Genomic DNA, 25,038 nt, shown 5'->3' with positions numbered 1-25,038 from the left:
AATAGACGAGGAGGAGGATACCCATACAACGCTTCGAAAGGTGAGATTTTTGTTGAAGTATGATAAGAACTGTTGTAGCTATATTCTGCCAAAGGAAGCCATTTACTCCATTGTCTCTGTTTAGTGCCTGTGTAACAACGTAGATAAGTTTCTAGACACTTATTAAGAGCCTCAGTCTGATGGTCAGACTGGGGATGGTAGGCTGAGCTAAAACTCAGTGTAGATCCCTGTAATTCAAATAAGCCCTTCCAAAAAGAACTTAAAAACACTGGGTCACGGTCTGAAACTATCGATTTAGGAAGTCCATGCAGCTTGAATACCTGATCCATGAATATCTGAGCAACTCCTTGAGCAGTGTAAGGGTGAGATAAAGCAAGAAAATGACCATATTTAGTGTAGCAATCCACTACCACTAATATGACACTAACTCCATTAGATAATGGTAGCCCTTCGATAAAATCTAAGGAAATATCAGACCAAGCTTGGTTGGGAATTGGTAAAGGTTGTAATAGACCTGGTGGGACCACTATTTCACTCTTGTTCACCTAACAAACATCACACTCCCTTATTTTCCTTTTGATGTCATTTTTCATTCCCTTCCAAAAGAATTCTCGCTTAGCTCGTTGATAGGATTTTAAAAACCCTATATGACCAGCCTGCAGATCCACATGTAGATAATCCAGCACCTTGTTTTTAAAAGTGGAATCCGAAACTAACACAATCCTGCCCTTCTTAAGAATAATCCCTTGCTGGAAAGTGTACCCCAGAAGGACTGAAATGTTGTACTATCCAGCAAATCAGCCATCTCAGCTGAAGCCTTATAACTATTTTTTAATTCTTCAATCCATTCCACTGTAGGAAAGGTTATCAAGGCTAAGCAACCTTCTCCCTCTTCATTTCCTTCCATTTTCCTCGAAAGGGCATCAGCCACCTTATTTTCTTTCCCCTTTTTGTACTCGATATAGAAATCAAATCCCATAAGCTTCGTAATCCATTTCTACTATGCAACTGTACCCACCTTCTGCTCAAGCAAGAACTTCAAAGCCTACTGGTCAGTCTTAACAACAAAGGACTGACCCAATAAGTAAGGCCTCCAACGCTACACTGCTGTAGCTAAGACAAACAATTCTTTTTCATAAGTGGACAGCAGCAACGCCTTCCCTTTTAGAGCCTTACTCATATAAGCCAAGGGTCTACCTTCTTGCATTAAAACAGCCCAAATGCCCTTCCCACTGGCATCACACTCAATCACAAAGGATTTACTGAAATCAGGTAGTTTAAGAACCGGGGGATGGGAGACAGCTTGTTTCAAGGCTGCAAATGCCCCGCTGGCCTCCAAGTTCCAAGAAAAAGAGTTTTTCTTGAGCAAGGAGGTGAGAGGGGTAGCAATAAGTCCATAATTCCGGATGAATTTCCTGTAATAACCCGTGAGCCCTAGGAATCCTCGTAAGGCATTCGCATTCTTAGGCTCGGGCCATTCTAACATGGCCTTAATCTTTGAAGAATCTGCCATTACACCTTCAGAATTAATGATATGGCCTAAATAATCAACCTCATCCACAACAAACCGATACTTGGATGTTTTTGCATACAAACAGTGTTGTTTCAGCATTTTCAGAACCTCCCTCAAATGATTCTCATGCTCTTTCTGAGATTTACTATACACCAAGATGTCGTCAAAAAATACAAATATGAATTTTCTCAAAAAATGTTTGAATATATCATTCATTAACCCTTGAAATGTGGCTGAAGCGTTAGTGAGACCAAAAGGCATCACTAAAAACTCGTACTAACTATCTGTCACGGGTACGAAAAGCTGTTTTAGGAATGTCACTAGGCACTACCCTCACTTGGTGATAACCCGATCGCAAATCAAGCTTAGAAAAAATCATTGCCCCAAAGAGTTCATCTAGTAACTTATCTATAACTGGAATAAGAAACTTTGCCTTTACTGTGGTGCCTTTGACCCCCACGTGTTATTTTTTGTGGAGTTCGTGACACCAGGATAATGACCACACTGATCACGCACCCTGACGACCAGTGCTCAGAGTGTGTACATCATGCAATAAGTGTACAAAATAATATTCGCAGCGGAGAAATAAAAGGTCTTTCTTTATTAAGTACCAGAATTGTTCAAAAACAGTAAAGTAACTTTACAATGATTAAACAATCATCCGACAGATAAATTAAAAACAAGAAATAACATAAGGGAAACAAATCCTATAACACTGAACAGTTTCTCAGCAACTCAATCCTCTGGCGGAACTGATCCCTCGGGTTCATACTCAGGCTCTGCGTTAGACTCTACGGCACTATAAGACGAAACCATTTGGTAAAACACCACAATGAGATTATGACATCTCAGCAAGTAATTAACCCAAACAACATCCAAGAGATTTATAGCACAATATTGAAATCACGCGTCCCCATACGGACAAATATGCAGAAAAAACAACATCTCATTTCCTTTTTCCCAAAAATCCCATTTTTGGTCTAGTCATAACCATTAATTATTAAGCATGCACCACGGTCTCCCCTATGGACCGTCCGCACGGCCTGACTCTCATCGTCACATCACGGGTAACGTTCGTGCATGAGATTTCGTAACGAGTGATGTCCAGTTCCGTGCCCAGCGCGTACATGGCCAAGTATCCTCTAACCTTGCTAGCCAAAAGGTCACGGAATCGGTACGAGAGCGTTACCATCTCATCCATTCCTATCGTCGCCCTGCGACAACTCAGGGGATGTCACGTCAGTCTGTTACACTCCCGAGTGACCAGAGGAGCTCCACCGAGATAATGCCGCATCTCGACTTGGGGTCGTGATACACACGCACCCACATGTTCAGTCACTATTACAAGCAGACCACGCGACATCACATCACAATTTTAATAAAACGATAATTTCAACAATTAACTGGAATAAACAATTAAATAATTCATTTACATAAAATCTCAATAAATACAGTTTCACATGCTACACGCGTATCCCGTCCTCCAATCCGGCCCAAGGCCCAACGCCAAATCCATCCATTATCACAGTCAAACATTTTAATGGCCCAAGGCCCATTTTCCAACATACCAACAGTTACAACCCAACGCTTCAACGGCTCGAGGCCCAATTCCAACAGACCAATCCAACCAACAGTTTACAAATGATAAATACAACAATAATATTAAACGGAAAAATTACATACAAAATGAAGATGGAAAATTCTGAAAGATCAAGCGAAAGGGACGTTGCCCAAGATGGCGGCTCAAAGGGGGCACACGGCAGAGCTCACGGCGGAACAGTGCCAAACAGGCATCTCAACTCACGGGTTGGGTTGAATTACAAGTGTAAAGTACACGGGTTACCCACGAGGATAGACAAACAACCAAGGCAAAATACAACCATTCGGATTCACCAACAATTCACAGAACAAACACCAATCGACTAAAAAGAAAGATGATTTAATCAAGAAAGGAAGATGAGGTTTTTCGGAAGATTTAATTGTGCAAGCCGTGGCCTATTTATAGGCCAAATGTGGCGGTTCGCAAGGCTTGCGTGTCGCACGGGTGGAAGAAGCAAAAAATGGCAGCTCAAACCGTGCGTGGCAGTGAGGGTTGCGATAGTAGATGAAGGATGGACATGCCGAAGGACACGAAGCTGCCATGGAGTGGAGGAGGTGGGCGCGAAGAGGGATGGCTTGACAGAAAGCTTTCGGAAACTCTAGCCGAATGACACCGAGAAGAAAAGGGAAGATGGAGGTGGAGGCTTGCAGCTGAGTTGCATGACTAAGCTTCGAATGGCGTCGCCAGCTGCTGCATGGAGGAAGAGGAACCTGCTGGAAGGAAGAAGAAGAAGAAAGAAGAAGAAGAGAGGAGATGAAGAAGTGCGGCATAGGAAGAAGAAAACGATGGAACCCAAGGGGTTCCTCAAAACGGCGCCATTTGCAAGCTGAGGGGGATGGGTTTACTTAACCCGCATAGGCTGGGCTGGGTTAGATAGGCGCACGGGTTGGGCTCGCTAGGTGCACGGGCTTGGCCCTCCAATGCACAAAGCTGGGTTAAAGTAAAAGGGTTGGGCTAGGTTGGATCTTTGCACACGGGTTGGGCTTTAATTTAAAACACACACCAAACACACAGCTCAATAAAATAAATAACCACTACAAATAAAATTACATAAAAATAATAACACATATAAATTAATATTAAGGAAATAAAAACCCAAAATAAAAACATACCAAAATAAATAACAATAAATAAATAAAAATAACACATCAATTAAAAATATGGATTTAAAACACATACAAAAATTAGAGATCTCACAACCTCCCCCCCTTAAAAGAAATTTCGTCCTCGAAATTGCCAAGTTCCTTCATTGATTCCAAAACAAGATACATTACAAAGCTTATCACAAGCTTGAGAAAGAAAAACAAACATTCAAAACTACCCAAACAAGTAAGGGTAGAACTTTCTCATGTCTGTCTCTCTTTCCCATGAATAATCTCCCAAGATACCATAACTAATGGTATTGTCTTGGATCTCAATTGTTGTTCCTTTCTGTCCAAGATCGGAATTGGAACAACTTCATACGTGAGATCAAGCCGGAGTTGAATGCTTTCGGGATCAACATAATGTGGCTCTTGCTGTCCAAAGCTCTTCTTCAATGACGACACGTGGAAAACATCATGAATTTCTCCAAAATATTATGGCAAGGCAAAACGGTAAGCAACAGGTCCAACCTTCTCCAGAATTTGAAAGGGCCAACATACCTCAGGCTAAGTTTCCCTTTCTTACCAAAACGCTTAACACCTTTCATGGGAGAAACTTTGAGGTAAACCCAATCACATTCCTCAAATAATAGATCTCTTCTCCTCGTGTCCGAATAACTTTTCTGACGACTCTGTGTAGCTGTCATCTTGTCTCTTATAACTTGAACCTGATTTCTCATCTCCTGAATAATTTTTGATCCAAGTAGGTTCCCTTCGCCAACTTCATCCCAAAACAAGGGAGATCTGCACTTCTTCCCATAAAGAGCTTCATAAGGGGCCATTTGAATAGTCGCTTGAAAACTGTTATTATAAGTAAACTCTATAAGTGACAGATGATTTTCCCAACTTCCCTTAAAATCCAAAACACAGGCTCGCAACATATCCTCAAGGGTCTGAATAGTGCATTCTGATTGGCCATCAGTTTGAGGATGATAAGCACTGCTGAATTTCAACTTGGTGCCCAAAGCTGTTTGCAAATTTTTCCAGAAGTGAGATGTGAATCGTGGGTCCCTATCTGACACTATACTCTTGGAAATTCCATGAAGACGCACAATTTCCTTGACATATAACCGAGTCAAACTTCCCAAAGTATCAGTGTTAGAAATAGGTAAGAAATGGGCACTCTTGGTCAACCGATCAATAATTACCCAAATTGAATTCTTCCCACTAGACGTCCTTGGTAGTCCTATTATAAAGTCCATTGCGATGTCGTCCTATTTCCACTCGAGAATAGAGAATGGTTGAAGATAGCCAGCATGCCTCTGATGCTCAACTTTAACCTGTCGACAAGTTGTACATTTAGCAATAAACAAAGCAATGTCTCTCTTCATTCCTTCCCACCAAAAACATTTTTCTTCAAGTCTCGGTACATCTTTGTACTTCCAAGATGAATTGAATAAGGAACTGCATGGGTCTCAGTCAAGATTCTTTCTTTAAATTCTGAATTTGTAGGAATCACCCTACGATTTCGGAATAAAAGAATGTCATCTCTGCTTAGACTGAAATGCGGGGGTCCTTGCGACTTCTTGATTCTTTCTTTAATATCTAACAACTTAGGGTCATTTTCCTGTAGAGTCTTTAACTCCTCAAAATCAAGAACCTGGATATCATGTATTGCAGTCAACATCTCTTCCTACTGCGAACTTTCAACAAGTAGTCTCCTCATACCAAAAAGAAGAGAGTCTAACCCTGGTGACTCAGCCACATCAACTGAATAAGACTTCCGACTAAGCACATCTGCAACCAGATTTGCTTTTCCAGGATGATACTTAATCTCACACTGATAATCACTGATTAATTCAAACCATCTTCTTTGTCTCATATTAAAATTCTTCTGCGATAAAAGATGTTTAAGACTCTTATGATCAATGTAGATTCCACAAGTCTCCCCATATAAATAGTACCGCCAAATCTTGAGAGCGAAAACCACAGCTGCTAACTCCAAATCATGAGTGAGATAATTCTTTTCATGATCTTTCAATTGGCGGGATGCATACGCCATAACTCTTCCTTCCTGCATAAGAACACGTCCTAAACCAAATTTGGAAGCATCACCAAAAACCACAAATGGCTTGTGAGGTTCCGGAAGCGCCAAAACAGGTGCTGAAGTTAACCGCTTTTTCAACTCCTGAAAACTCTTCTCACATTTGTCAGACCAAACAAACTCCACATTTTTCCTGGTAAGAGTATTGAGAGGTCAAGACAATCGAGCAAAGCCTTCCACAAACCTGCGATAGTAACCGGCAAGTCTTCACTATTTAGGGCTTGATCATTAGCTACCCTCACCTTTAAATTTACTAAGTAATCCACTGGTAGCTGCAATTTCGAGACCAGAGTAGTATCTATAAAGTTGTGTGAGCTGCCCAAATCTACTAGAATCACAACTTGCTCCCCTTTAATACTTCCCACCAACCTCATAGTACGCACTGTAGGAGTTCCAGCTATGGCAGCCAAGGAAATCTCCAGTTCATCCTTGCTGCTGGACAGAATTTCTATGTGCTTGTTTTCTTCCTCCTTCTCACTAGCTTCTTTCTCTTCCTCATCTACTACTTCTTCATCCACTTGCAGGAAATAAATTCTGGGCTTCTTGCAAGTGTGTGTTGGGTTCCATTTCTCATCACAATGATAGCACAACCCATTTCGTCGTTTCTAATCCATATGCATTGAGGTTACAGGTTTAGTAAAACCCCTGGTTTCTTCCATTTGTTGTAATTATCCTTGGAATAAGGGCTCCCTTCCATCGGTGTAGAGATCTTTTCCCCCATTGGTTTACTAAATTTTTTTGTACTGCTGTGATATTCTTCTTGCATTTTTGCTAATCCATAGGCTCCATTTAAATTCACAGGATTCAACATGCGGATTGGGATGCGAATCTCATCCTTCAAGCCACTGAGGAAACAACTCAGCTTATGTAAATTCTGTATGCCCCTCAAAAGGTTGGATAATGTTTCAAACTATGCCATATATCCAGCCACTGAGCTGGTATGTTTGAGCCTTGTTAATGCCTCAATGGGATCGTCATATAATGTCAGTCCGAAACGAAGGAGCAACGATCTGGAAAAAGTGTCTCAATCACGGTAGAACCCTCCCTCTGCAGCAGTTTGGAACCATACGAGGGCATCGCCTTCCATGTGGTAAAAGGCCATCAACAGCCTCTGAGCTAGTGGCATTTGGTGAAATTCAAAGTAATGGTTCGCTTTAAAAAGCCACGCAGTTGGATTAACTCCTTGAAATTGAGGAAAATCAAGTTTGACTCCCTTGAGCTTGAACCTTCGTGGATCTGGATTTTCAACTTCCGGAGGCATTTGTAGGCTAAATGGGGGAGGAGGTGGATTGTGTGGTTGTGCAAAAAAGGTACGCAACATATCCTTAATTTCCTGGACATCTGTTTTCAATTCCAGGATTTCATGTTGGTGAGTCTCCACTTGATGCTGCAAGGCTTCGTGTTGGTGTTTAGATCTTGTATTTTCGGCCATGGTGGTGGATGGTTCTGTTTGGATTGGTTTTTGAATGTATGTGTTTGTGTAGGTGTTTTCTAGGTTGGATATTGAAGGATGTATTCTCGGTAGGATCTGTTTTGGGTGGAAATGGGTAGGATCGATGGCACTTGATACCAATTGTTATGAACCCAGGTATATGTAATTGATGGAAATGGAATGGAATGTTGTAATGGTGATAATATGATGTAAGAACAGATGCTGGAAATGGAATAGACTAATTGCTTGTATTGCTACGGGATCTTTGAGGGTCCCTAACCTCCCAATAGTACGTTCATACAATGCTTTCAGATAAGACAAATTAGCAGCCCTCCTTCCATCCTTATAGTCATGGATGTCAGAGGATACAAGACAAATTATAACTGTTTTTATTCTCTTTTGCTCTGGACAAACATGTGTGTACGTAACAGATCAAATAAGACAACAACAACTCTTCTAAGCAAGACGATGACATATCGCCCTCCCTTTCAAAACGCAGCACTTAATTAATCCCATTAACGCAACACTCCACTCCTTATGAAGCGACACAGTAGCTCCCTGGTCACAATGACATCGTATCCAACGTCAACCCATCTACTTACTTGTAACACACAAACTCAACACTTCAGTTCCTTTTTCCTTAATGTTTTGCTGAACTGAACCCTTCTCTCCACCGACTGCTCAGACCATTTTCTTCCACCATTTCCTTTCAATCTGAGCCCCTAACAACTGTTCATGGTAGTGGCGTGTCCTTGAAGGAAGGTTGCACATGGTGGCACGTGAGGGCCTTCAGACATGGGTGGTGTTGAGGCTTCAATAGAGTGTTGCGGTGGAGGAGTCATGGGTGGCGTTGCTCTGTTTTGTTGTATAAAAATAGAAACTGTGTTGGTATCACGTGTGATGGTTTTGGTGGTTTCGGGTGGTTGGCTGTCATGGCATGGTCGGTTTTCTCGTGGTGGTGAAAGCTTGAACATGGTGTTGTGGCTTCGCGTTTCACCTTCGTGGATGAGAGAGGCGGCTGGGCATGAGGGAGGAGAGAGATCTTTTGTGCGTATACTGGTTGCTATCCACAATGGCCCAAGGGTTGTCTTTGTGAAGGAGAGAGAGAGAGAGAGCTGTGTGTATTGATCGGTCGATGGTTGGAAGGGAAAAGAGTTATTGAGGGAGGGTATGCAATCGAAATAGAGAGAGGATTTCAACGTGGATCGAATGTGGGTTAGTTACAATGTGATGTGATGAACAAATGAAGGATAACGAGGAGAGAGAATAACGAAAACCTAAATACATTTATCTTAATAATAATTAAAATTAATAATAATAATAACCATAATGATTTCTTGAATTAAAATTACACATGTTATTAATAATATTTGACAAAATTTATAATAGTAATATATTAAAAATAAAATATATATTTTTTTATTAATAACATGTGTAATTTAGGTCTAATAAAATTATTCAGATTAAATCTCTTAGTTCATACGGTTATAAGATATTAGGCAAAAGTTTCCACATCCAGTAGAGATAATCACGCAATTTCAAATACGCTACCAGCATTAGCCATAAGGATACCATCAAGCAAAACAAAACAAACATGCACCAGTCATAGGGATACCAACATTTCCCCCAAAATAAAACCTAATTAATTGCAAATGGCTATTAAATGATGAAAACACAGTTGAGAGAAATTAATTTCCCACACCACAACCTAACCGATCATAAAACTCAAGAGTAAAAATGTAATGTAGTCATTAAACACAAATCACTATTCATGGACTATAGTCACTTTTATTATAGAATAGATGTTTAAGCACATTATTTATTTAAGAAATTATTATTTTAAAAAAAATTAAAATATTGATAATTTTTTAAACTAAAAATTTGTTAGGTGTGTTAAGAAAGAGAAATATTGGGGGATAAAATATACTAGGCCCAAAATGAGTTCCTAAGCCCAGCCCAACACAAGGTTAAGGGTCTCATCAGGAGAGAAGAAAGAGAGAAGGAGGGGACAAAGAGTTTAGGAAGGAAAATTGTGTCAGGAGGAAGAGTAGGGATGTGATGTAAAGAAGAGAATATGAGACATAAAGTAAGGGATGAGCAGATGATAAAGAGGGCTGCCAGATAACTTTCGAGGGGACTTCGACTTCTCCTTCAGCCTTTTCAACCTCACGACAGGGATTCCAGCGACGAGAGCTCCACCAGAAAATAAAGTCCTGATCTCTATTGTATAGCGAGGATGAGAAACTATAAGAGATTGTAAAGCAATTATATTATAGTGGATTCTCCTCTCTCCAAACCCTCGTAGACATAGGCATTACGTCGAATCACGTAAATCTGTGTATCCCCATATCTTTATTTTTTTTGCATATATTTATTGTTCATTGTCATGGATAAATGCACGAAAACTGTACAGCCGCACCGAACCACTGCCTAAGGCTCCATACCACATCGATCAACGCCCAAATAATCTTAGCAGACCAGAAATGAATCTTTATACCATGCTGGCTTGTTGCGCTATTTTAGGTGTTAACACATCTTATACAAGAAAATCTACATTCTACAGTATAGTGGGATCTATTATATTGTAAAACTCTTTATCACAAAAGTAAATATGAGATATTGCATTAAGTTAGTTACTGTATAAACTTTCTTGAATAAAACTTTTGTGTAGATCTAATATTTCAACTAACAAATTAGTATTTTCTAAAGAGGAAAATGTTATGCGCCCCGCTTGTATGTCCCGCTCCCACTTCCCGCTTGACGTGGAATGCCACGTTCTAAGCATTTAAAAATTAAAAAAAGAGGCCGCCTGTTTGAGCATTTCGTCTTCAACATTTTTCATCTTTAATAAATAAACCCATCAATAAGAGAAACCCACTTCTGAGAGACCATCTCGTGCTTGCGCCATTTCGTCTTCAACCTTATGAGAAATCCATCCCGTGGTTGCACCATTTCGGAAGTGAACAGGTATATTTTGGGAGTTTTACCCGGTGAACAGGTATATTTCGGAAGTGAAAAAGAGGCCGCACGCTTCTCCCTCCACCTCAGATCCCACCTCCTCCGAACCACCGCCAGCTCCACCACCCTTTTCATGTTCCCCATCAAACCCCCACCATCCTTTTCCTCCAACGATCTTTCCCTCTTCAGCCTCCGCTTCCTCTTTATCGCTACCCGGTGCCACCCGACCCGTCCCAAGACCGTGGCATCGGTGCCCTGGCCCAACAGCTACAAATCTGTCGCCTTTGGACCTACGCCCTCACCTCAGCTGTGTTGCAGGTTCGTTGTCATCGTCCCCAACAACTTCCAAGACCAGCTCGTCTTCTATGTTACTCCCACATACACGCTCCAGAAGTACGTCGAGAACCCTTCAAAGACCAAGTTTCGACTGGGCGGCTTGGTCCTCGAGGGAAGCGTAGTACATCCCTCATGTTTCGATACTTCATTTGTAGTGCTAAAGACTCATTGGTGATTGTTACAACGTTTTGTCTTCAAACGGAGAATAAACTTTGATATGATGTAATTAATTTTCTGTCCGCAATACTTAGATGACATTGTTGTCTGATTTTTCTTTTGGGATATCTCTGAGATGATTCTGATGATGTTGGCAAAACTTCGTTTGTTGTAATGCCTTTTTTTTTACAAGTACTTCATTTGTTATAATGCTAAAAAACTCATTGGTGATCAGTACAGCGTTATGTCTTTAATGGAATGATGAATAAACTTTGATATGAAGGTGTAAATTTTCTGTCCACAATAACTGGATGACATTGTTGTGTGATTTTCTTTTGGAAAATTTCTGAGATGCTTCTTGGAAAAGTTGTAGTTAATGGGACTAAAATGCACCAAGCCTTACCAGCTAAATGGTTGGCCTGTAAGCATTTGCTTAAGTTAGACATTCAAAGATAGCCGCATAACTCTGTTTAACTTTAGCGAGTAATCCCTTACAAGATGGCGTCAAAAGACGACTGAGTTCGGACGGAGGAGACTCGAAAGATGGCATCGGAAAGAAAGTGGCTAGCTTTCTTAGTTTTAAAACACAATCGGATGTCTGACGAACGAGTCGCATGAAATGAACGTCTGAAGAGGAAATGAGGAGCAAGGGAGGAGGTGTTGGGCAGGAGATAAAGTTTTTTTTTTTTTTTCTTCTTTTATAAAAAAATTTTAAAACACATGACATGCCACGTATAGTGAGAAGCTCAAACGTTGTTTGAGCGGTAAATGTAGCAATGTGCTAAAAAATTATATAAATTTAATACCAACTTGATCTCCGACGTCCAGAAAGTCTACCCAAAAACAAGTTGACACGTGGTGGTCAGTCGAGGCGAGTGGGTATGCGATCCACTTCCAGCTACGTAGACGAGCGTGGAACCGCTTACCAGAACCCAAAGATCAAAACCAACGAAAGCCTATTGTCTATGAATAATGCTACTCTCACCGCTCTTGGTCCCGCTCCCGGTCCCGTTATATTTTTTTTAATTTTTTTAATATATTTTTTTTTTACTTAATGATTAAGTAAGTGTTTTTTAATAATATTATAATTTTTTTATTTTTTTTTAAAATATTTTATAGTGTTAAAAAAATACATGTATAAAAAAATAAAATAAAAAAATATTACATTTTATATTGAGCGGTACCGGGAGCGGGACAGCCAGCGGGGGCTATAGAGGCGTCCATTGTCTATACCATAACAACCAACAAAAATGAAAAGTACGGAATCTCTCTGTGTTTGTGTCTCTCCGAGAACCTAAATCCTCGACAGCTCAGAAGTCAGATTTCCTTTGTTATTTTCCTGCTTTTCTCGTCCGTAAGAGCAATCTTTTCTATAATCTTCTGGTTCCTTTTTGTTCTTCTTTTATTTATGTATTTGCCCCCCTTAATTATGTTCTGCAATCATCTGGTTCCTCTTTCAGCGATCTGTTTAGAAAATGATAAGGTTCGGTATTCACACACTTAACGAGAACTCGAAATGACTGAGTTTTGTGCTTTGCAAATTGTAATGCTTAGATAATTTGAACCATATAAATTAGTTTCGCTTAGTAAGGACTGAACTGATTATTGAATATGCAGAAAAAATTAATTATTTAATTTAACTTTTTTTTCCATTGAGAATGATTTATTGTAATGATAGATGAGTAGGGGATTTATTGTAATGATAGATGAGTAGGGAGGTAAGAACATTGTGTTTTGTTTGTTTGTGTTTTATTTCTTTATTTTTTATTTTTTTTTTCAGCTGGAAACGATATATCATTTAGACTATGCTTGGTTTGTGGAAAGCTATTTCTGGGAAATTTCAATGCCAAAAGGTATTTCCCATTTCATTTTGGTCTGGTCCCGTCAGTGGGGATTATAGCTTAGTTGAGTTGACTTTCTATATTATGGTTGGTGAAAAAAAAAATATATTAGAATTGAAGATTGCTTCCGGTGTAAATTGGTATTTTTCTCCGTTGTACACGAGCTGAGGTGACAGATTTATCAAGCTCAATGAGCAGGTATAGAATAAAATAAACGGGGAAGTGAATACATAACATATAGTGCCATCTTTCTAAAGCAAAAGAAAGCCGGCAGAATAAGGTTATTTTTTAGTAGACCAAACAAATGTATAAAATTTATGGACTTTTGGGTATTAGCATCTACATGTTTATTCAGTTTAGCTGAGTAAATATACCTTTGATGCACTTTAGGATTGTTTATTATTTTTTCCCTACATTTATGTGAAAAGGTAATGTATTAATTAGTAGAAACTGTGTTTTTATGAGTTTTTTGTTTCAAATGAGTGGCCTAAGAGACTGGAACTACTTTTTTCCTTGTTGGCAGGACTGACATTCTAAAACAAATGGAGGTGATATGAGGCTGCAACAGTATAGTCTATGATTATGTGCAACAACATATTTGCAGTTGTCTTAAACCAAAATGTATGTTACAACCGGCGGGGCTGCAGTTAATGAAATGGGTTATGCAATGAGTAGACTAGATATAGAAGCAGACCTCTGCAATGTGGGGAATACCATTCATGAAGACACTAACAGCCAAAGATCCAACAAGCCATTGACACATTTAGACCATGAGATTGCCCATCTCACGAGGTTAAAATCAGAACCTCACGAACGGTTAAGCCAAGTCATACCTGGCAGGCGAGAGTTACCGGTTTCCACAGTGAAGATGTTGGCTGGTCGAGAGTGTAATTATTCAAGAAGGGGGAGATTCTCATCAGCCGATTGTTGTCATGTCCTAAGCAGATATCTGCCAGTAAATGGTCCTTGGCTAGTTGATCAACAGACCAGCCGAGCCTATGTCTCACAGTTTTCGGCTGATGGTTCCCTTTTTGTTGCTGGATTTCAGGTAAATATGCAAAATCACATATTTCTTAAACAGAATAAAAGGATCTTCTCAACTGGACTAGATGTATTTTCTAGACATATTTAATTTGTTTTCTTAGGCCTCAGTCTGTGAGCTCTGAAGTTTTTAATTACTTTCCCCTCCTTCTTGCATGTCCTTAGTTATAAAACTAAGTACAAGGATATCTTTTGCAGGGAAGCTACATTAGGATATACAATGTGGACCGAGGATGGATGGTTCAGAAGACCATTCTTGCAAAAAGTCTGCGATGGACAGTTACTGATACATCTCTTTCGCCAGATCAACGCCATCTTGTATGTCCCTATATTTTTGGCCCTTAAATTTGAAACTCGTGTATATATATAGACACACACACATAGTTTCTAAACTTGTCGACCATGATGCAAGGTGTCTGGTTCTGAGTGGAACTACCCTGTTGTGGACTTGATAAATATACATGCTTTTTGGCCTCTTTACATCTTGGCTGATGTGAAGTATGGATAAAAACCTTTCTATTTTACAGATGTACACCACTAAGCCAGAGGTGCGAGGTGGTTAATGTCATCAAATAAGCAAATTGTTATTACCAAAATGGGTATTGTGATATATATCATGATTGTGGTTACTTCCAAAAGGAGAGTATTGTGTTTTTCATGCGACCCAAACGTCTTGGTTCTGAGTTCCTTGTCTCAATGCCAGTTTTGTAGTTACCTTGCAAGATTGGATGGTGTTATATCGATAATATTGACTCTGCATGGACGATTTCCCATATTAGAACTAGAACAATCTGTTATCTTGCTCTCTGCTGGAAATCTGTGAGCTAGGAGGACCAAGAGATGCATTGAGTGCACCTGCTTGTATGTGATATAACCCTTGTTATTGTTGATCAAGTAAAAGATCTAAGTAGCTGGAAAATAGTTTGTCTTTGAAATGTCAGTGATGATTTTGTTAGTGAGACTACCGATTAAAAAAACAAAAAAAAAAAATGGTAGCGAGACTAAAGGGTGTCCTATCCCAGACTATGAAGTTTCCCTCTTGACCACTTATACATGGTCAAAATTAGTAAAAAGACGCTAATTGAATGGGACTGCCAACTTCCTATCTGGTTTGACCTGGCTGGTTTGGTTACATCGCTGTCTGGCAGCTACCAATTTAGTTAGATTAAGGTTTAGTTGAGTTGAGTTGCATTGGAATGCAGTATTTTATTGTTTTTTATAATGTGCATTCTGTCATGTTTGTTAATATAATTTTATTTGAAGGATAGTCTTTCAGCAGGCTAAAGCCTATATTCCAATGTCTCTTCATTGCTGTAATTGGTTAATCAATTTATGTTCTGCTATTGCAGGTTTATGCTAGTATGTCACCTATTGTCCATATTGTTAATGTTGGGTCCCCTGTAACAGAGTCTATATCAAATATTACGGTATGAAGCCAGTTGTGTTCCAATTTCATTAGATTTTGTAATTACTGTGTTAATGCACGTTACACTGTGGAGTACTAGAATATCATGCCTATTAGTTGATACCATTTACTTCTTTTCTTATGAAAATCCTGTGGACTTATATTAGCTTTCCATGAAACTCTTTCTTGCACTTGTATTTGGAGCCATGAAATGAAAAATAAGTCAGAGCTATTTAGGATCTTGAAATGAGGCAGTAAAAGATTCATATGATTAAAGATTTTTGAACTATTAAACCAAGAGATAGGATTCATTGGCTATACAAATTTGGAAATTAAATGCAAGTTTATATCCATGAAGATACATGCATGGTTTGACAATATCAATACAGAACTCTACTAGGTTGTATAACCAAATGTTTGGAGAAGTTGCTCGTGCATGCACTAGCAAAGATGTCACAAGTGATATAAACTATTAAACAAACCATTGCTTTGGATGATTGCATTTATTTGTTTGAACGTGCATGCATTGTAAGAAAAGAATATGGAAGGAAAAACTTATTGTTATGAATCACAATGCAATTGTAAAAAACATTGGTCACCCTTTTTGTTCATTGTTGTGCCCTTTTAGGCAGGAAATAGTATATGTATTTGCTGTTTTTGCCCCAGGAAGCTGTACTCTTCTCAAATCACCATACTCCTTGACAGCAGTTTCTTCATCCCTCCATTCCCCTCTCCATAATTCTTGCTTGACATTTGGAGCCTATATGTTATGCACAGGAGATCCATGAAGGTTTGGATTTTTCTGCCGATGATGATGGAGGATACTCTTTTGGAATCTTCTCTGTCAAATTTTCAACAGATGGACGAGAAGTTGTTGCTGGAAGTAGTGATGACTCTATTTATGTTTATGATCTTGAAGCAAATAAGCTTTCTCTCAGAATTTTGGCACACACGGTATTGTTACCTTATTCATAAGCACTTATATTCTTATTGTTTTGATTTGCATAGTTTTCTGGTTGGATATTGATTTTTGTGTCCTGTTGCATAAAGACAGACTGCTTATGCTCCTTCATAGCTGATTTATTTGACTGACAATGTCTTCATGATCTATTTTTCTCTCTTCAAATCCTGAACTTATCTACAAATGTTATGTTGCAGTTGAGTTGGTAAACGACGTGCTAGGGACAGCCTTAAGCCTCACTTTAAATAACAGTTCTTCTGGCAAAATGTATCTAATATGTTATCCTCAAAATACCGATGCTCTTTCCAAGTTTGTTGTTAGCAAATTTGAGTAATTTTGAGAGAGAATAAAGTCAGGAATTTCAGAATGGAGTTTCTTTCAATGGATCCATGTTGTCTAATCCTTGAATGTTATTGGACTTCATTTTATGGAAGAACACGTATATTTTAAACTGATTTTTCTATTGAAGGGGACAATAGATCTTTTATGGTGTCTTAAGCTTGCATTGTATTTTGTGTTGCAGTCTGATGTGAACACTGTATGTTTTGCTGATGAAAGTGGCCATCTCATTTATTCTGGGAGTGACGACGCTCTCTGTAAGGTAAATCTTACTCTTATTTGTGGGATTTTCATTTGGGATCAATTGCACTTTTCCTCCCTAGTCTATGGGCTCAGTACAGTTTTCCTCTAAAATAAAAGATTAACCTGCCAATTTGTCAGCATGTGGCAAGTAGCCCCTGCCTTCTAAATATGTAATGCCCCAGATTGAGTGTAGGAAGGTGGTGAATAAGACCCCACATTGCTTGGAAGGGAAAAACTATTGTCCTTTGTAATGATTCCAAAGAGCTCCAATTATAACATTGACAGTCCTTTGGAGAATGAGCCTAGATGTGGTTTGGGCTTTCTTTGAGTCGTTACAATTACAAATGGTGTCAGAGTCAATCCCAACCATAATATAACATCATTCATAATTCTGAAAGACATATCTTTATGTAGGTGTGGGACAGACGTTGCTTTGTTGCTAGAGATAAACCAGCAGGGGTCCTTATGGGACACCTTGAAGGAATTACATTTATTGACAGCCGTGGAGATGGTCGTTATTTAATATCAAATGGAAAAGATCAGACTATAAAACTTTGGGATATCCGGAGAATGTCTTCTAGTGTCACATGGTACAATCTGACTTCCCATGTTGCCTGGAAATTTGTGTTGTATATATGGAGTTGTGATCTCCATCATGTAGTGGAGGTGCATTTGATATCTGTTTTTATTTATAATATTTTGTTGTTGATCTAACAATGGTTATCTTGAATACACACACACACACGCGCGCGCGCATATTTTCCCTGGGGACTTGAATATCTTTTTTGGGATATAAAAGACTAGCTGTAACTATACAGGGAAAGTGCTAGCCACATCTATGCAATAACACCAAAATCTCAATTTGAAGCTTTCATATAATCACTTATAAAGCTCAGTTTCTCCTAGTAAGTAGCCAATGTGAGATTTAACACCCATGACTACCTTTATAACCTACCCACTCTATGGGAGTTATTCATGTTTCCAATGTGAGACTGGATCGTCACAAGAACACATGGCTGACCTTACTCAATGACATATATAACAACACAGAAAACGCTGCCCACATTGGCGCTATAACCCCAAAAAGACTAGTCAATTTGAAGTTTCCCCAGTTACAACACCTAGTAAGTAGCCAATGCAGGACTTAGCACCAATGACCAACTTTACAACCTACCCACTCTATGGGGGTTATCCATGTTTCTAATTTGGGACCGGGGTGTTACATGACTAGACTTGAAATGGCTCAGATGCATTCTCTATTATGGAGTTGGTGAACAACGTAGAACCATCACCAGAGGTCAGAACAGAAATTCAGATTATATCATATTATGACTACTGAAATATGATTTTTGCATGCACTCCAATGTCTAAAGCTACTTGAAATGTGAAAGATTGATACCATTTTCCATATTTGTGAGATGATGCTACACCACTGGCACCTTTAATAGAAAAGTTTTAGTTCCTTATGCCAAAAGATATTAAAATCTAGAACACTATACATGCAGAAAACCAGGCTTATCATACTTTCATAATTTACTTCGTACCAGTAAGTGAACAGACAATGTTAGTTGTAATTAATTTTGATTTGAACTCTGTATGATCATGTAGAGGTTGAGTTATAGATCAAATCTTGTAATCTGCCGGTGGGTTTTTCTTTGCATCAAAACTAAGGATATCCACAAGGTCTAATATTTTTCAGAATGAGATTTTCCAGAGTGCACAATAATATAACCAGTGTTGCTCTCCATTTCAGCAATTCAGGCTTTAGGAGTTATGAATGGGACTACAGATGGATGGACTACCCACCACAGGCAAAAGATTTGAAACACCCATGTGATCAGTCAGTGGCTACATATAGAGGTCATTCAGTCTTGCGAACTCTTATTCGCTGCTACTTCTCCCCAGAATACAGGTAAGCCTCAATCATAGTTCCTCTAATGCAGAGCTGTTTGTTTGATGCTAGTTGGGCCTGTTCAACCTGAACCAATGGGCCTGTCTATGTAAATAGACGTGATGGACCTAATTATTTTCATGGGCATCTATTTTGAATAAATACACAGCACAGTTTATTTATTTATTTATTTTTGTATTTTTTTTCTCCAATTTTGACACTGGTTCAAAATGGAACTTACAAATCAATTTCTTGAAATTTGCAGCACTGGTCAAAAGTACATCTACACTGGATCTCACAATTCATGTGTTTATATATATGATTTGGTACGTAAACCACCACTGCTTCCATTATCTTTGTGCTTTATCTTCTGTGAGGTTTTGCAATCCTCTATTCCTCTTCACCTTTTCTATGCCTTGTTTAGATGTATAGTTATATTTTGGATCATAAAAGCTTCATACTGCTTTTCTAATGTCAACAAGAAGTTGCAACCCATCATTGGCTTGATACCGTGGTTGCATGATGACTTTGACCATCAAATTAAAGATAAATGTACAAAGTAACTTGAAGATCTCATATAACATTGTGAACTGGTATCCTTGTGACCATGTCTGAAGTTGAAGCCAATATTATAGTTTTTACAATTTCAACTGATAATTATGTTATAAAAGATATGACAATTATGTTATACCCAGTTGGGGAGCTCTCTCTGTTGTTGATAGTAATTTGGTAATTATTTGTAGGTGAGTGGAGCCCAAGTTGCAACACTCAAGCATCATAAATCACCTGTAAGAGACTGTAGTTGGCACCCTTACTACCCTATGCTTGTTAGCTCCTCTTGGGATGGGGATGTTGTCAAATGGGAGTTTCCCGGAAGTGGTGAAGCACGAGCCTCCTCGAGCAGGAGGAGAGTTTGGAGGAGACACATTTAATGAAGATTACTTGTTATGTGAGCAAATTATTGAAGATTATATCTGGTAAATTATTATTGTTTGTATAGTGGTTCAAGCTATTTTTCATCCTCAAATAAGGTGTAACTGATGAGCAATATGAAAAGCATGAGAATGATTGTCTCCTCCTATTCACCATGTCAGTTGTACATAAATACCACTTAAACTGAAGATATTGACCTTATATAGTTGTACAAATTCATGGATAATGGTTCACCAAATAAATACACCTCTGGTGAATAATATGGGTGCTCACCTCATCGTTGTTTTAATATTTTTGTTATTACTCTCACACAAGTAATTTAGCTGTGACATACGTAGCTCTACAATAACACAAGCATGGGTGGATGTGTTGGCTTTCCCCACCGGTGCTTCCCTTTTTTCTCAAGAGTGGCTTATTATTTATATGTTCATGTCTGATGTGGCAACCTCTTGGCCGTCCAACTGCATCCCAGTTTTCATGTTAGGATCACGAGGGTTAAAGGCTTAATCGAATTAGTATTGAAAAGCCTTAGGACTGTTGGATAGCTTGTCTTTGATACCAATTGTTAAAGATCTAACTATTGATCCAAAAGTTCTAAGACTGTTGGATACTAATTCGGTTAAGCCTTCAACCCTCATAATCATAACATATCATATCATGATCGAGTCAATGGAGGGGAATTTGATTGGGAACTACAGAAGAGCCAAATTTTACCAATCCGACCCTGACTTGCACAAAATTTCACTTTAAATTGTTCTGTTCTGATCAACAACATATCAACTCGGTTAGCTCGGGTGGAGTTGCAAAATTAGCCTCCTAGTTTTCATCGATTTGCAAAAGTATTTTGGGTTTTTAAGTTTGCAATTAATTAACTCCAATTAGGTCAAAACATTAACCCTTCTAACAACAAAGTTGCCATGTAACTCAAAATTTGTGTCCACCAATTAAAAATAGACATGTTGCAGCTCACTAATAAAGATATATATATATATATATATATATATTTTTATTTTTAGAATTGCCGAAAGCTATGAAAAAAGTAAAAAAAAAAAAAAAAAATTGAAACAATTAAAAATTAGAAAATAAAAATAAAGATACTATAAAAAAATCAAATTAAAAAACATATAAATTGAAAAATAAATAAAATAAGTAAATAACAAAAGACATAGAATAAATTTTAAGAAACTTAAAACTAAAGAATTGAGTGGAGAAAAGGGGTCAAATGGCATCTAGGGAAGTAATTAATCCGGTTCGGTTTGGTTTTGGACTTACTAGTGAATCCAACCAAAACCAATTCAATTTGGTTTTAGAATTGTCAAACCAACCGGTTCACTAAGGGAACCGGTACTTTCGATTTTATAGTGATAGTTCGGTTCTAAGCTTTTTGTTGGACTGGTTCATCTTTCTAATCTAAATGAATAATTTTTTTAGACCAAAAGATTATTTCAAGTCCAAAATATCATATGCATATAACCAAATAAATGCTAAAAATAATTAGCCAAAATACATTTATTAGTCTAATAAAAAAATGCATATAAAAAAACCTATTAAAAAAATGCAACCATAAATGAAGCATATAACTTAATATGTAAGGATAAATAATACTTTAATAACTTAATATTATTATTTATGTATAAGAGTAAGTTTATATCAATAATAAGATTAAAATTTCACGCTATAATTATTAGTTTCATAATATGTATAATGTATATATCATATTATATATATATATATATATATATCTGTGTGTGAAAAATTATATTCTTAAGTTAATGAGTAGAGCATATCTAGTCAAATGTTTACATTACATAATTTGATTTAGAAAACACATTTTAAGATTTAAATATTACAAATCAAATTTTACAATTTAAGTGATATGAATGATGTGTTTTATACACCGACTTGAGAATAAAATAACTCATATATATATATATATAAGTATAATTTGGTTTAATTTGGTTCGGTCCACAAAACATGAAAACTGGAGTTGTTTGAATTCAAAACCCACATCAACTCATCTCATCTTCATCATTACAACTTTTCTAAATTCTCACACAAATATAATAAACAATTCAACTTTTTCAAATCTTAAAATAATAATAATATTAAAAAATAATATTCTAAAAATATTTTATTCTACTATTCATAAACCATCTCAACTCATCTCTAAATACAAACCACTCCCTGAGAACTAGTTTACAGAAAATCTCAATCTAGTGAATTGAAACCGATCACGGTTCTATGGGATCTTTAACCCATTATATATAGCATCTTCAAGCCAGTCACCTCTCTAGGTAGCCCAATCTGGGCCAACCAATGGTGGCTTGTGAGGGAGCCACCTCTAGAAGAGCTAATGCGAAAGGAACCGAAGGATCTAATTAAAAAATTTCGTCAAATCCAGGGAGTTGATGAGGAAAATTGAAAACCCAAGGGAGGATTTTTCAAATCAGTAAAAAGTCAGGGACTGATTTCTTTTGCTAACATGATCCTGTGGTTCTTGGAGGCTGGTAAATGAAAATTCATATTCATTCAACGAAGGAAGAAAGAAAGAAACACAGGCATTAACCATTTTGCTAAAAAAATAAAAAAATAAAATAAAAAAGGAAAAAGTTGGACCCATCTGATCTAATCAAAGAAAATAAAAAAGAAAAAAATTAACTAGTGAGCAAGAACAACACAAGGAAGGAATATGTTCTGAAAAAAGAAGTTAGAACTATTTATTCACATTAGACATAATTCTTGAGGAATCCTTCAGCAAGTCTTGATATTTCTATGAGGATATACTTTGAACACTATAAAGTCTGTAACATCAAATCCCTCATTTCTTGTTTCTGCCTTCATGGGATGACTCAAAAGTCATGACTACACACCGGCAGCTCGGATCTGTTGCTCCAGCTAGAGTAATGGGGAAACAGTTATTTAGACATCACAGTTTATATGCAAATGTTAAAACAAACTAGATAATCAGCCAAGGATGCCATTCGAGGATGTTTTTTAACATCTAACTGGAGAAAGAATTGACAGAAATTTCCTCTCAATGATTCTCTATCATGGGAAGAAAAACATTCAATGCTCAAACCAAAATGGTGTTTAGAAAGGCCAAAAAATGAAAGTTCAGGATCATTTCAATGATATTCTGGGCATATAAAATTATATTTTATTCAAGAAATCATTAACCATATTGACATGTTTTCTGGTACCCTGGATTATCAAAGTCATTCAAAAATAGTATAAGCTTCCTTCAACAGAAGGATATGCTTACCCTGAACAAGTATTCAAGCTGGTTTTTCAGTACAGAGTATTCAAACTGCAGTTTTTGCATACATGTCAAACACCTGCACCAAACAATCTGGCATCATTCAGATTCTGGCACAACAATTATGTCACTAGCCCCAACCATCATGTTGAGGATTGTGTTGTGTGAAGGCGTGATTTTTGGTTTATCAGGTATGCTTTCTAAAAGAATAATTGTCTTATGATAGTTAAATTTTAGTCAGATACTAGAAAGCAAGGAATTAACTCCCATTTAAACTTGTAATTTAGATCATTTCAGTTACCTTTTAAACAAATCACAGCAACAAAGTGAGTCACATATTCTTCCAGAATTCATCAATTTCATATAAAACTTCACTAGTCAAACATCAAAGACTATGACTTTGGACATAATCAATCATTCATAGACAAGTCCATGGTTTTTGTAAAGAAGAATAGCAAATATAAACAGGATAAACTCTGAAAATTTTACATAGCATGTCGCATAGGTGATGAGGAAAATAGAGAACTGCAACATGAGAATGAAGATAACTCACTCTTCAATGTTCTGGGCCTCACAATAATTTCTGAACTCGATGCACACATTTTTAACTCTCATGGCACCTATGCTGTAAGAAATGAGAAAATAGAAGGAAAATGTTTGAATCCAGCGCATCAGAAAATAAAATTCTTCCCAGCACCATATTAGCAATAATGTGAAGCAATTACATATGCCATAACTTTAAAAAGTATTTGGAGAAGTTAATTAAGCAAAAATGAGATAACCATATCAGGCATTTTAATAAAAAGGAAAGAAACAAAGAGAGTAAAGGAGAAAATCAACAAATACCTGGCACTACTACCCTTGAACTGATGAACATGGGCATCTACCTGTTTGAAATCCACAGCTTTCTGCTCCCTACACTAGTATAAACATTTCAGTAAACATTTCTACTATCACTGAAAGCAATTTCCCGCCACCCAAACACAATACAAAAAAAAAAAAATCTCCAAAATCAACCAAATAGATAAAAGAATACGCACAGAGCTTTGGCCAAATTGTTCAGGAGCTTCTCAGAATCATCAAAGAAAATAGACACAACCTCAACCACAAAATCTGGGCTGCTCTCATCTTGCAGTTTCTGAAGTTGTTCAAACTGGTCATCCAAATATCCCTTCTCACCACCAACAAAAAAAAAAAATCATCAGAATTCCTCTAGCAACCTCAAAAATAGAACCCAGGACGAGACTAGTATAAATTCCATTCCAGCTGTCTCGATGGAAAACCAGCTAATTTATAAGAAGACTTTGAAAGCCTCGAATGTTTGCATCAATTTTAAGTCTTTACGTATGGAAGAAAACGTAGCATGCCATCCATTTTCTTCCGGGCAACAACTGTATTCACTTTACGCCTCCCGGAAAAACTATTCCATTACCAAATGACAAATCCCATAAATAATTTGAAAAAATCTACAAAAATAAAAAGAAGAAAAAAAATCCTGACCTCCTTACGCAGAAAAGCGGAGTGTTCCCGCAACTGTCTCTGCAACTGGATCATAACATCCATTGATTTGGTTTCTTACTCCAACTGGGGGACTCTATCACTAACCCAGAACGACCCACAAACGATGTGTGGAAATCCTTATCTCCCAGCCCCATCTCACAGATTATGTAGTACGAGGGTTGACCAAACAGTGAGTCAATCAGAGATAAGGACGTGGGTCTCCTCCTCCACCACTCTTTCCTGTAGAAAACGCTAAAAAGAACCATGTTTGAGAAAGCCGAAACCGAAAGCGTGCAAATGAATTGCCAAAAATTAGTATCTTACTGATTTTGGTTATCATAACAAATACAACATTTAAGCCTGCCTTATCTTTTCTTCCTTCCTTTTTCTATTATGGGTTCCTCGTCATCCGTTTTTTAGTTATCTAATCAGGGTGCTCACTACTGA

At 37.7% G+C, this 25,038-nt stretch overlaps 2 protein-coding genes across 5 annotated transcripts; one reads left to right on the top strand and one right to left on the bottom strand.

Moving 5' to 3' along the window:
• Nucleotides 1-12,378: 12,378 nt before the first annotated feature.
• LOC108994504 (LEC14B protein-like) lies at nucleotides 12,379-20,107 on the top strand. Of its 2 annotated transcripts, XM_018969747.2 has the most exons (11): nucleotides 12,379-12,535; nucleotides 12,962-13,034; nucleotides 13,546-14,070; nucleotides 14,262-14,381; nucleotides 15,413-15,490; nucleotides 16,246-16,422; nucleotides 16,953-17,030; nucleotides 17,426-17,601; nucleotides 18,765-18,923; nucleotides 19,168-19,228; nucleotides 19,646-20,107. In XM_018969747.2, the coding sequence occupies exons 3-11, from the start codon at nucleotides 13,642-13,644 to the stop codon at nucleotides 19,832-19,834; spliced, it is 1,467 nt and encodes a 488-aa protein (XP_018825292.2). In that variant the 5' UTR covers nucleotides 12,379-12,535; nucleotides 12,962-13,034; nucleotides 13,546-13,641; the 3' UTR covers nucleotides 19,835-20,107. The 2 variants fall into 2 exon arrangements, with proteins under 2 accessions (XP_018825292.2, XP_018825293.2); XM_018969748.2 differs by lacking the exon at nucleotides 12,962-13,034.
• Nucleotides 20,108-22,461: 2,354 nt separating this feature from the next.
• On the bottom strand, nucleotides 22,462-25,038 carry LOC108994443 (histidine-containing phosphotransfer protein 1-like). 3 transcript variants are annotated; one of them, XM_018969668.2, is made up of 7 exons: nucleotides 24,916-25,038; nucleotides 24,592-24,831; nucleotides 24,132-24,262; nucleotides 23,938-24,006; nucleotides 23,645-23,716; nucleotides 23,098-23,170; nucleotides 22,462-22,730 (listed from the first exon to the last, which is right to left on the bottom strand). In XM_018969668.2, the coding sequence occupies exons 2-7, from the start codon at nucleotides 24,652-24,654 to the stop codon at nucleotides 22,698-22,700; spliced, it is 441 nt and encodes a 146-aa protein (XP_018825213.1). In that variant the 5' UTR covers nucleotides 24,655-24,831; nucleotides 24,916-25,038; the 3' UTR covers nucleotides 22,462-22,697. The 3 variants fall into 3 exon arrangements, with proteins under 3 accessions (XP_018825213.1, XP_018825212.1, XP_018825214.1); XM_018969667.2 differs by having other exon boundaries at nucleotides 24,592-24,843; nucleotides 24,916-25,034; XM_018969669.2 differs by lacking the exon at nucleotides 23,098-23,170 and having other exon boundaries at nucleotides 24,592-24,843; nucleotides 24,916-25,036.

Source organism: Juglans regia, chromosome 8, assembly GCF_001411555.2.
Source record: "Juglans regia cultivar Chandler chromosome 8, Walnut 2.0, whole genome shotgun sequence".
NCBI lineage: Eukaryota > Viridiplantae > Streptophyta > Magnoliopsida > Fagales > Juglandaceae > Juglans > Juglans regia.
This window is presented reverse-complemented; position numbering and strand designations above follow the sequence as displayed.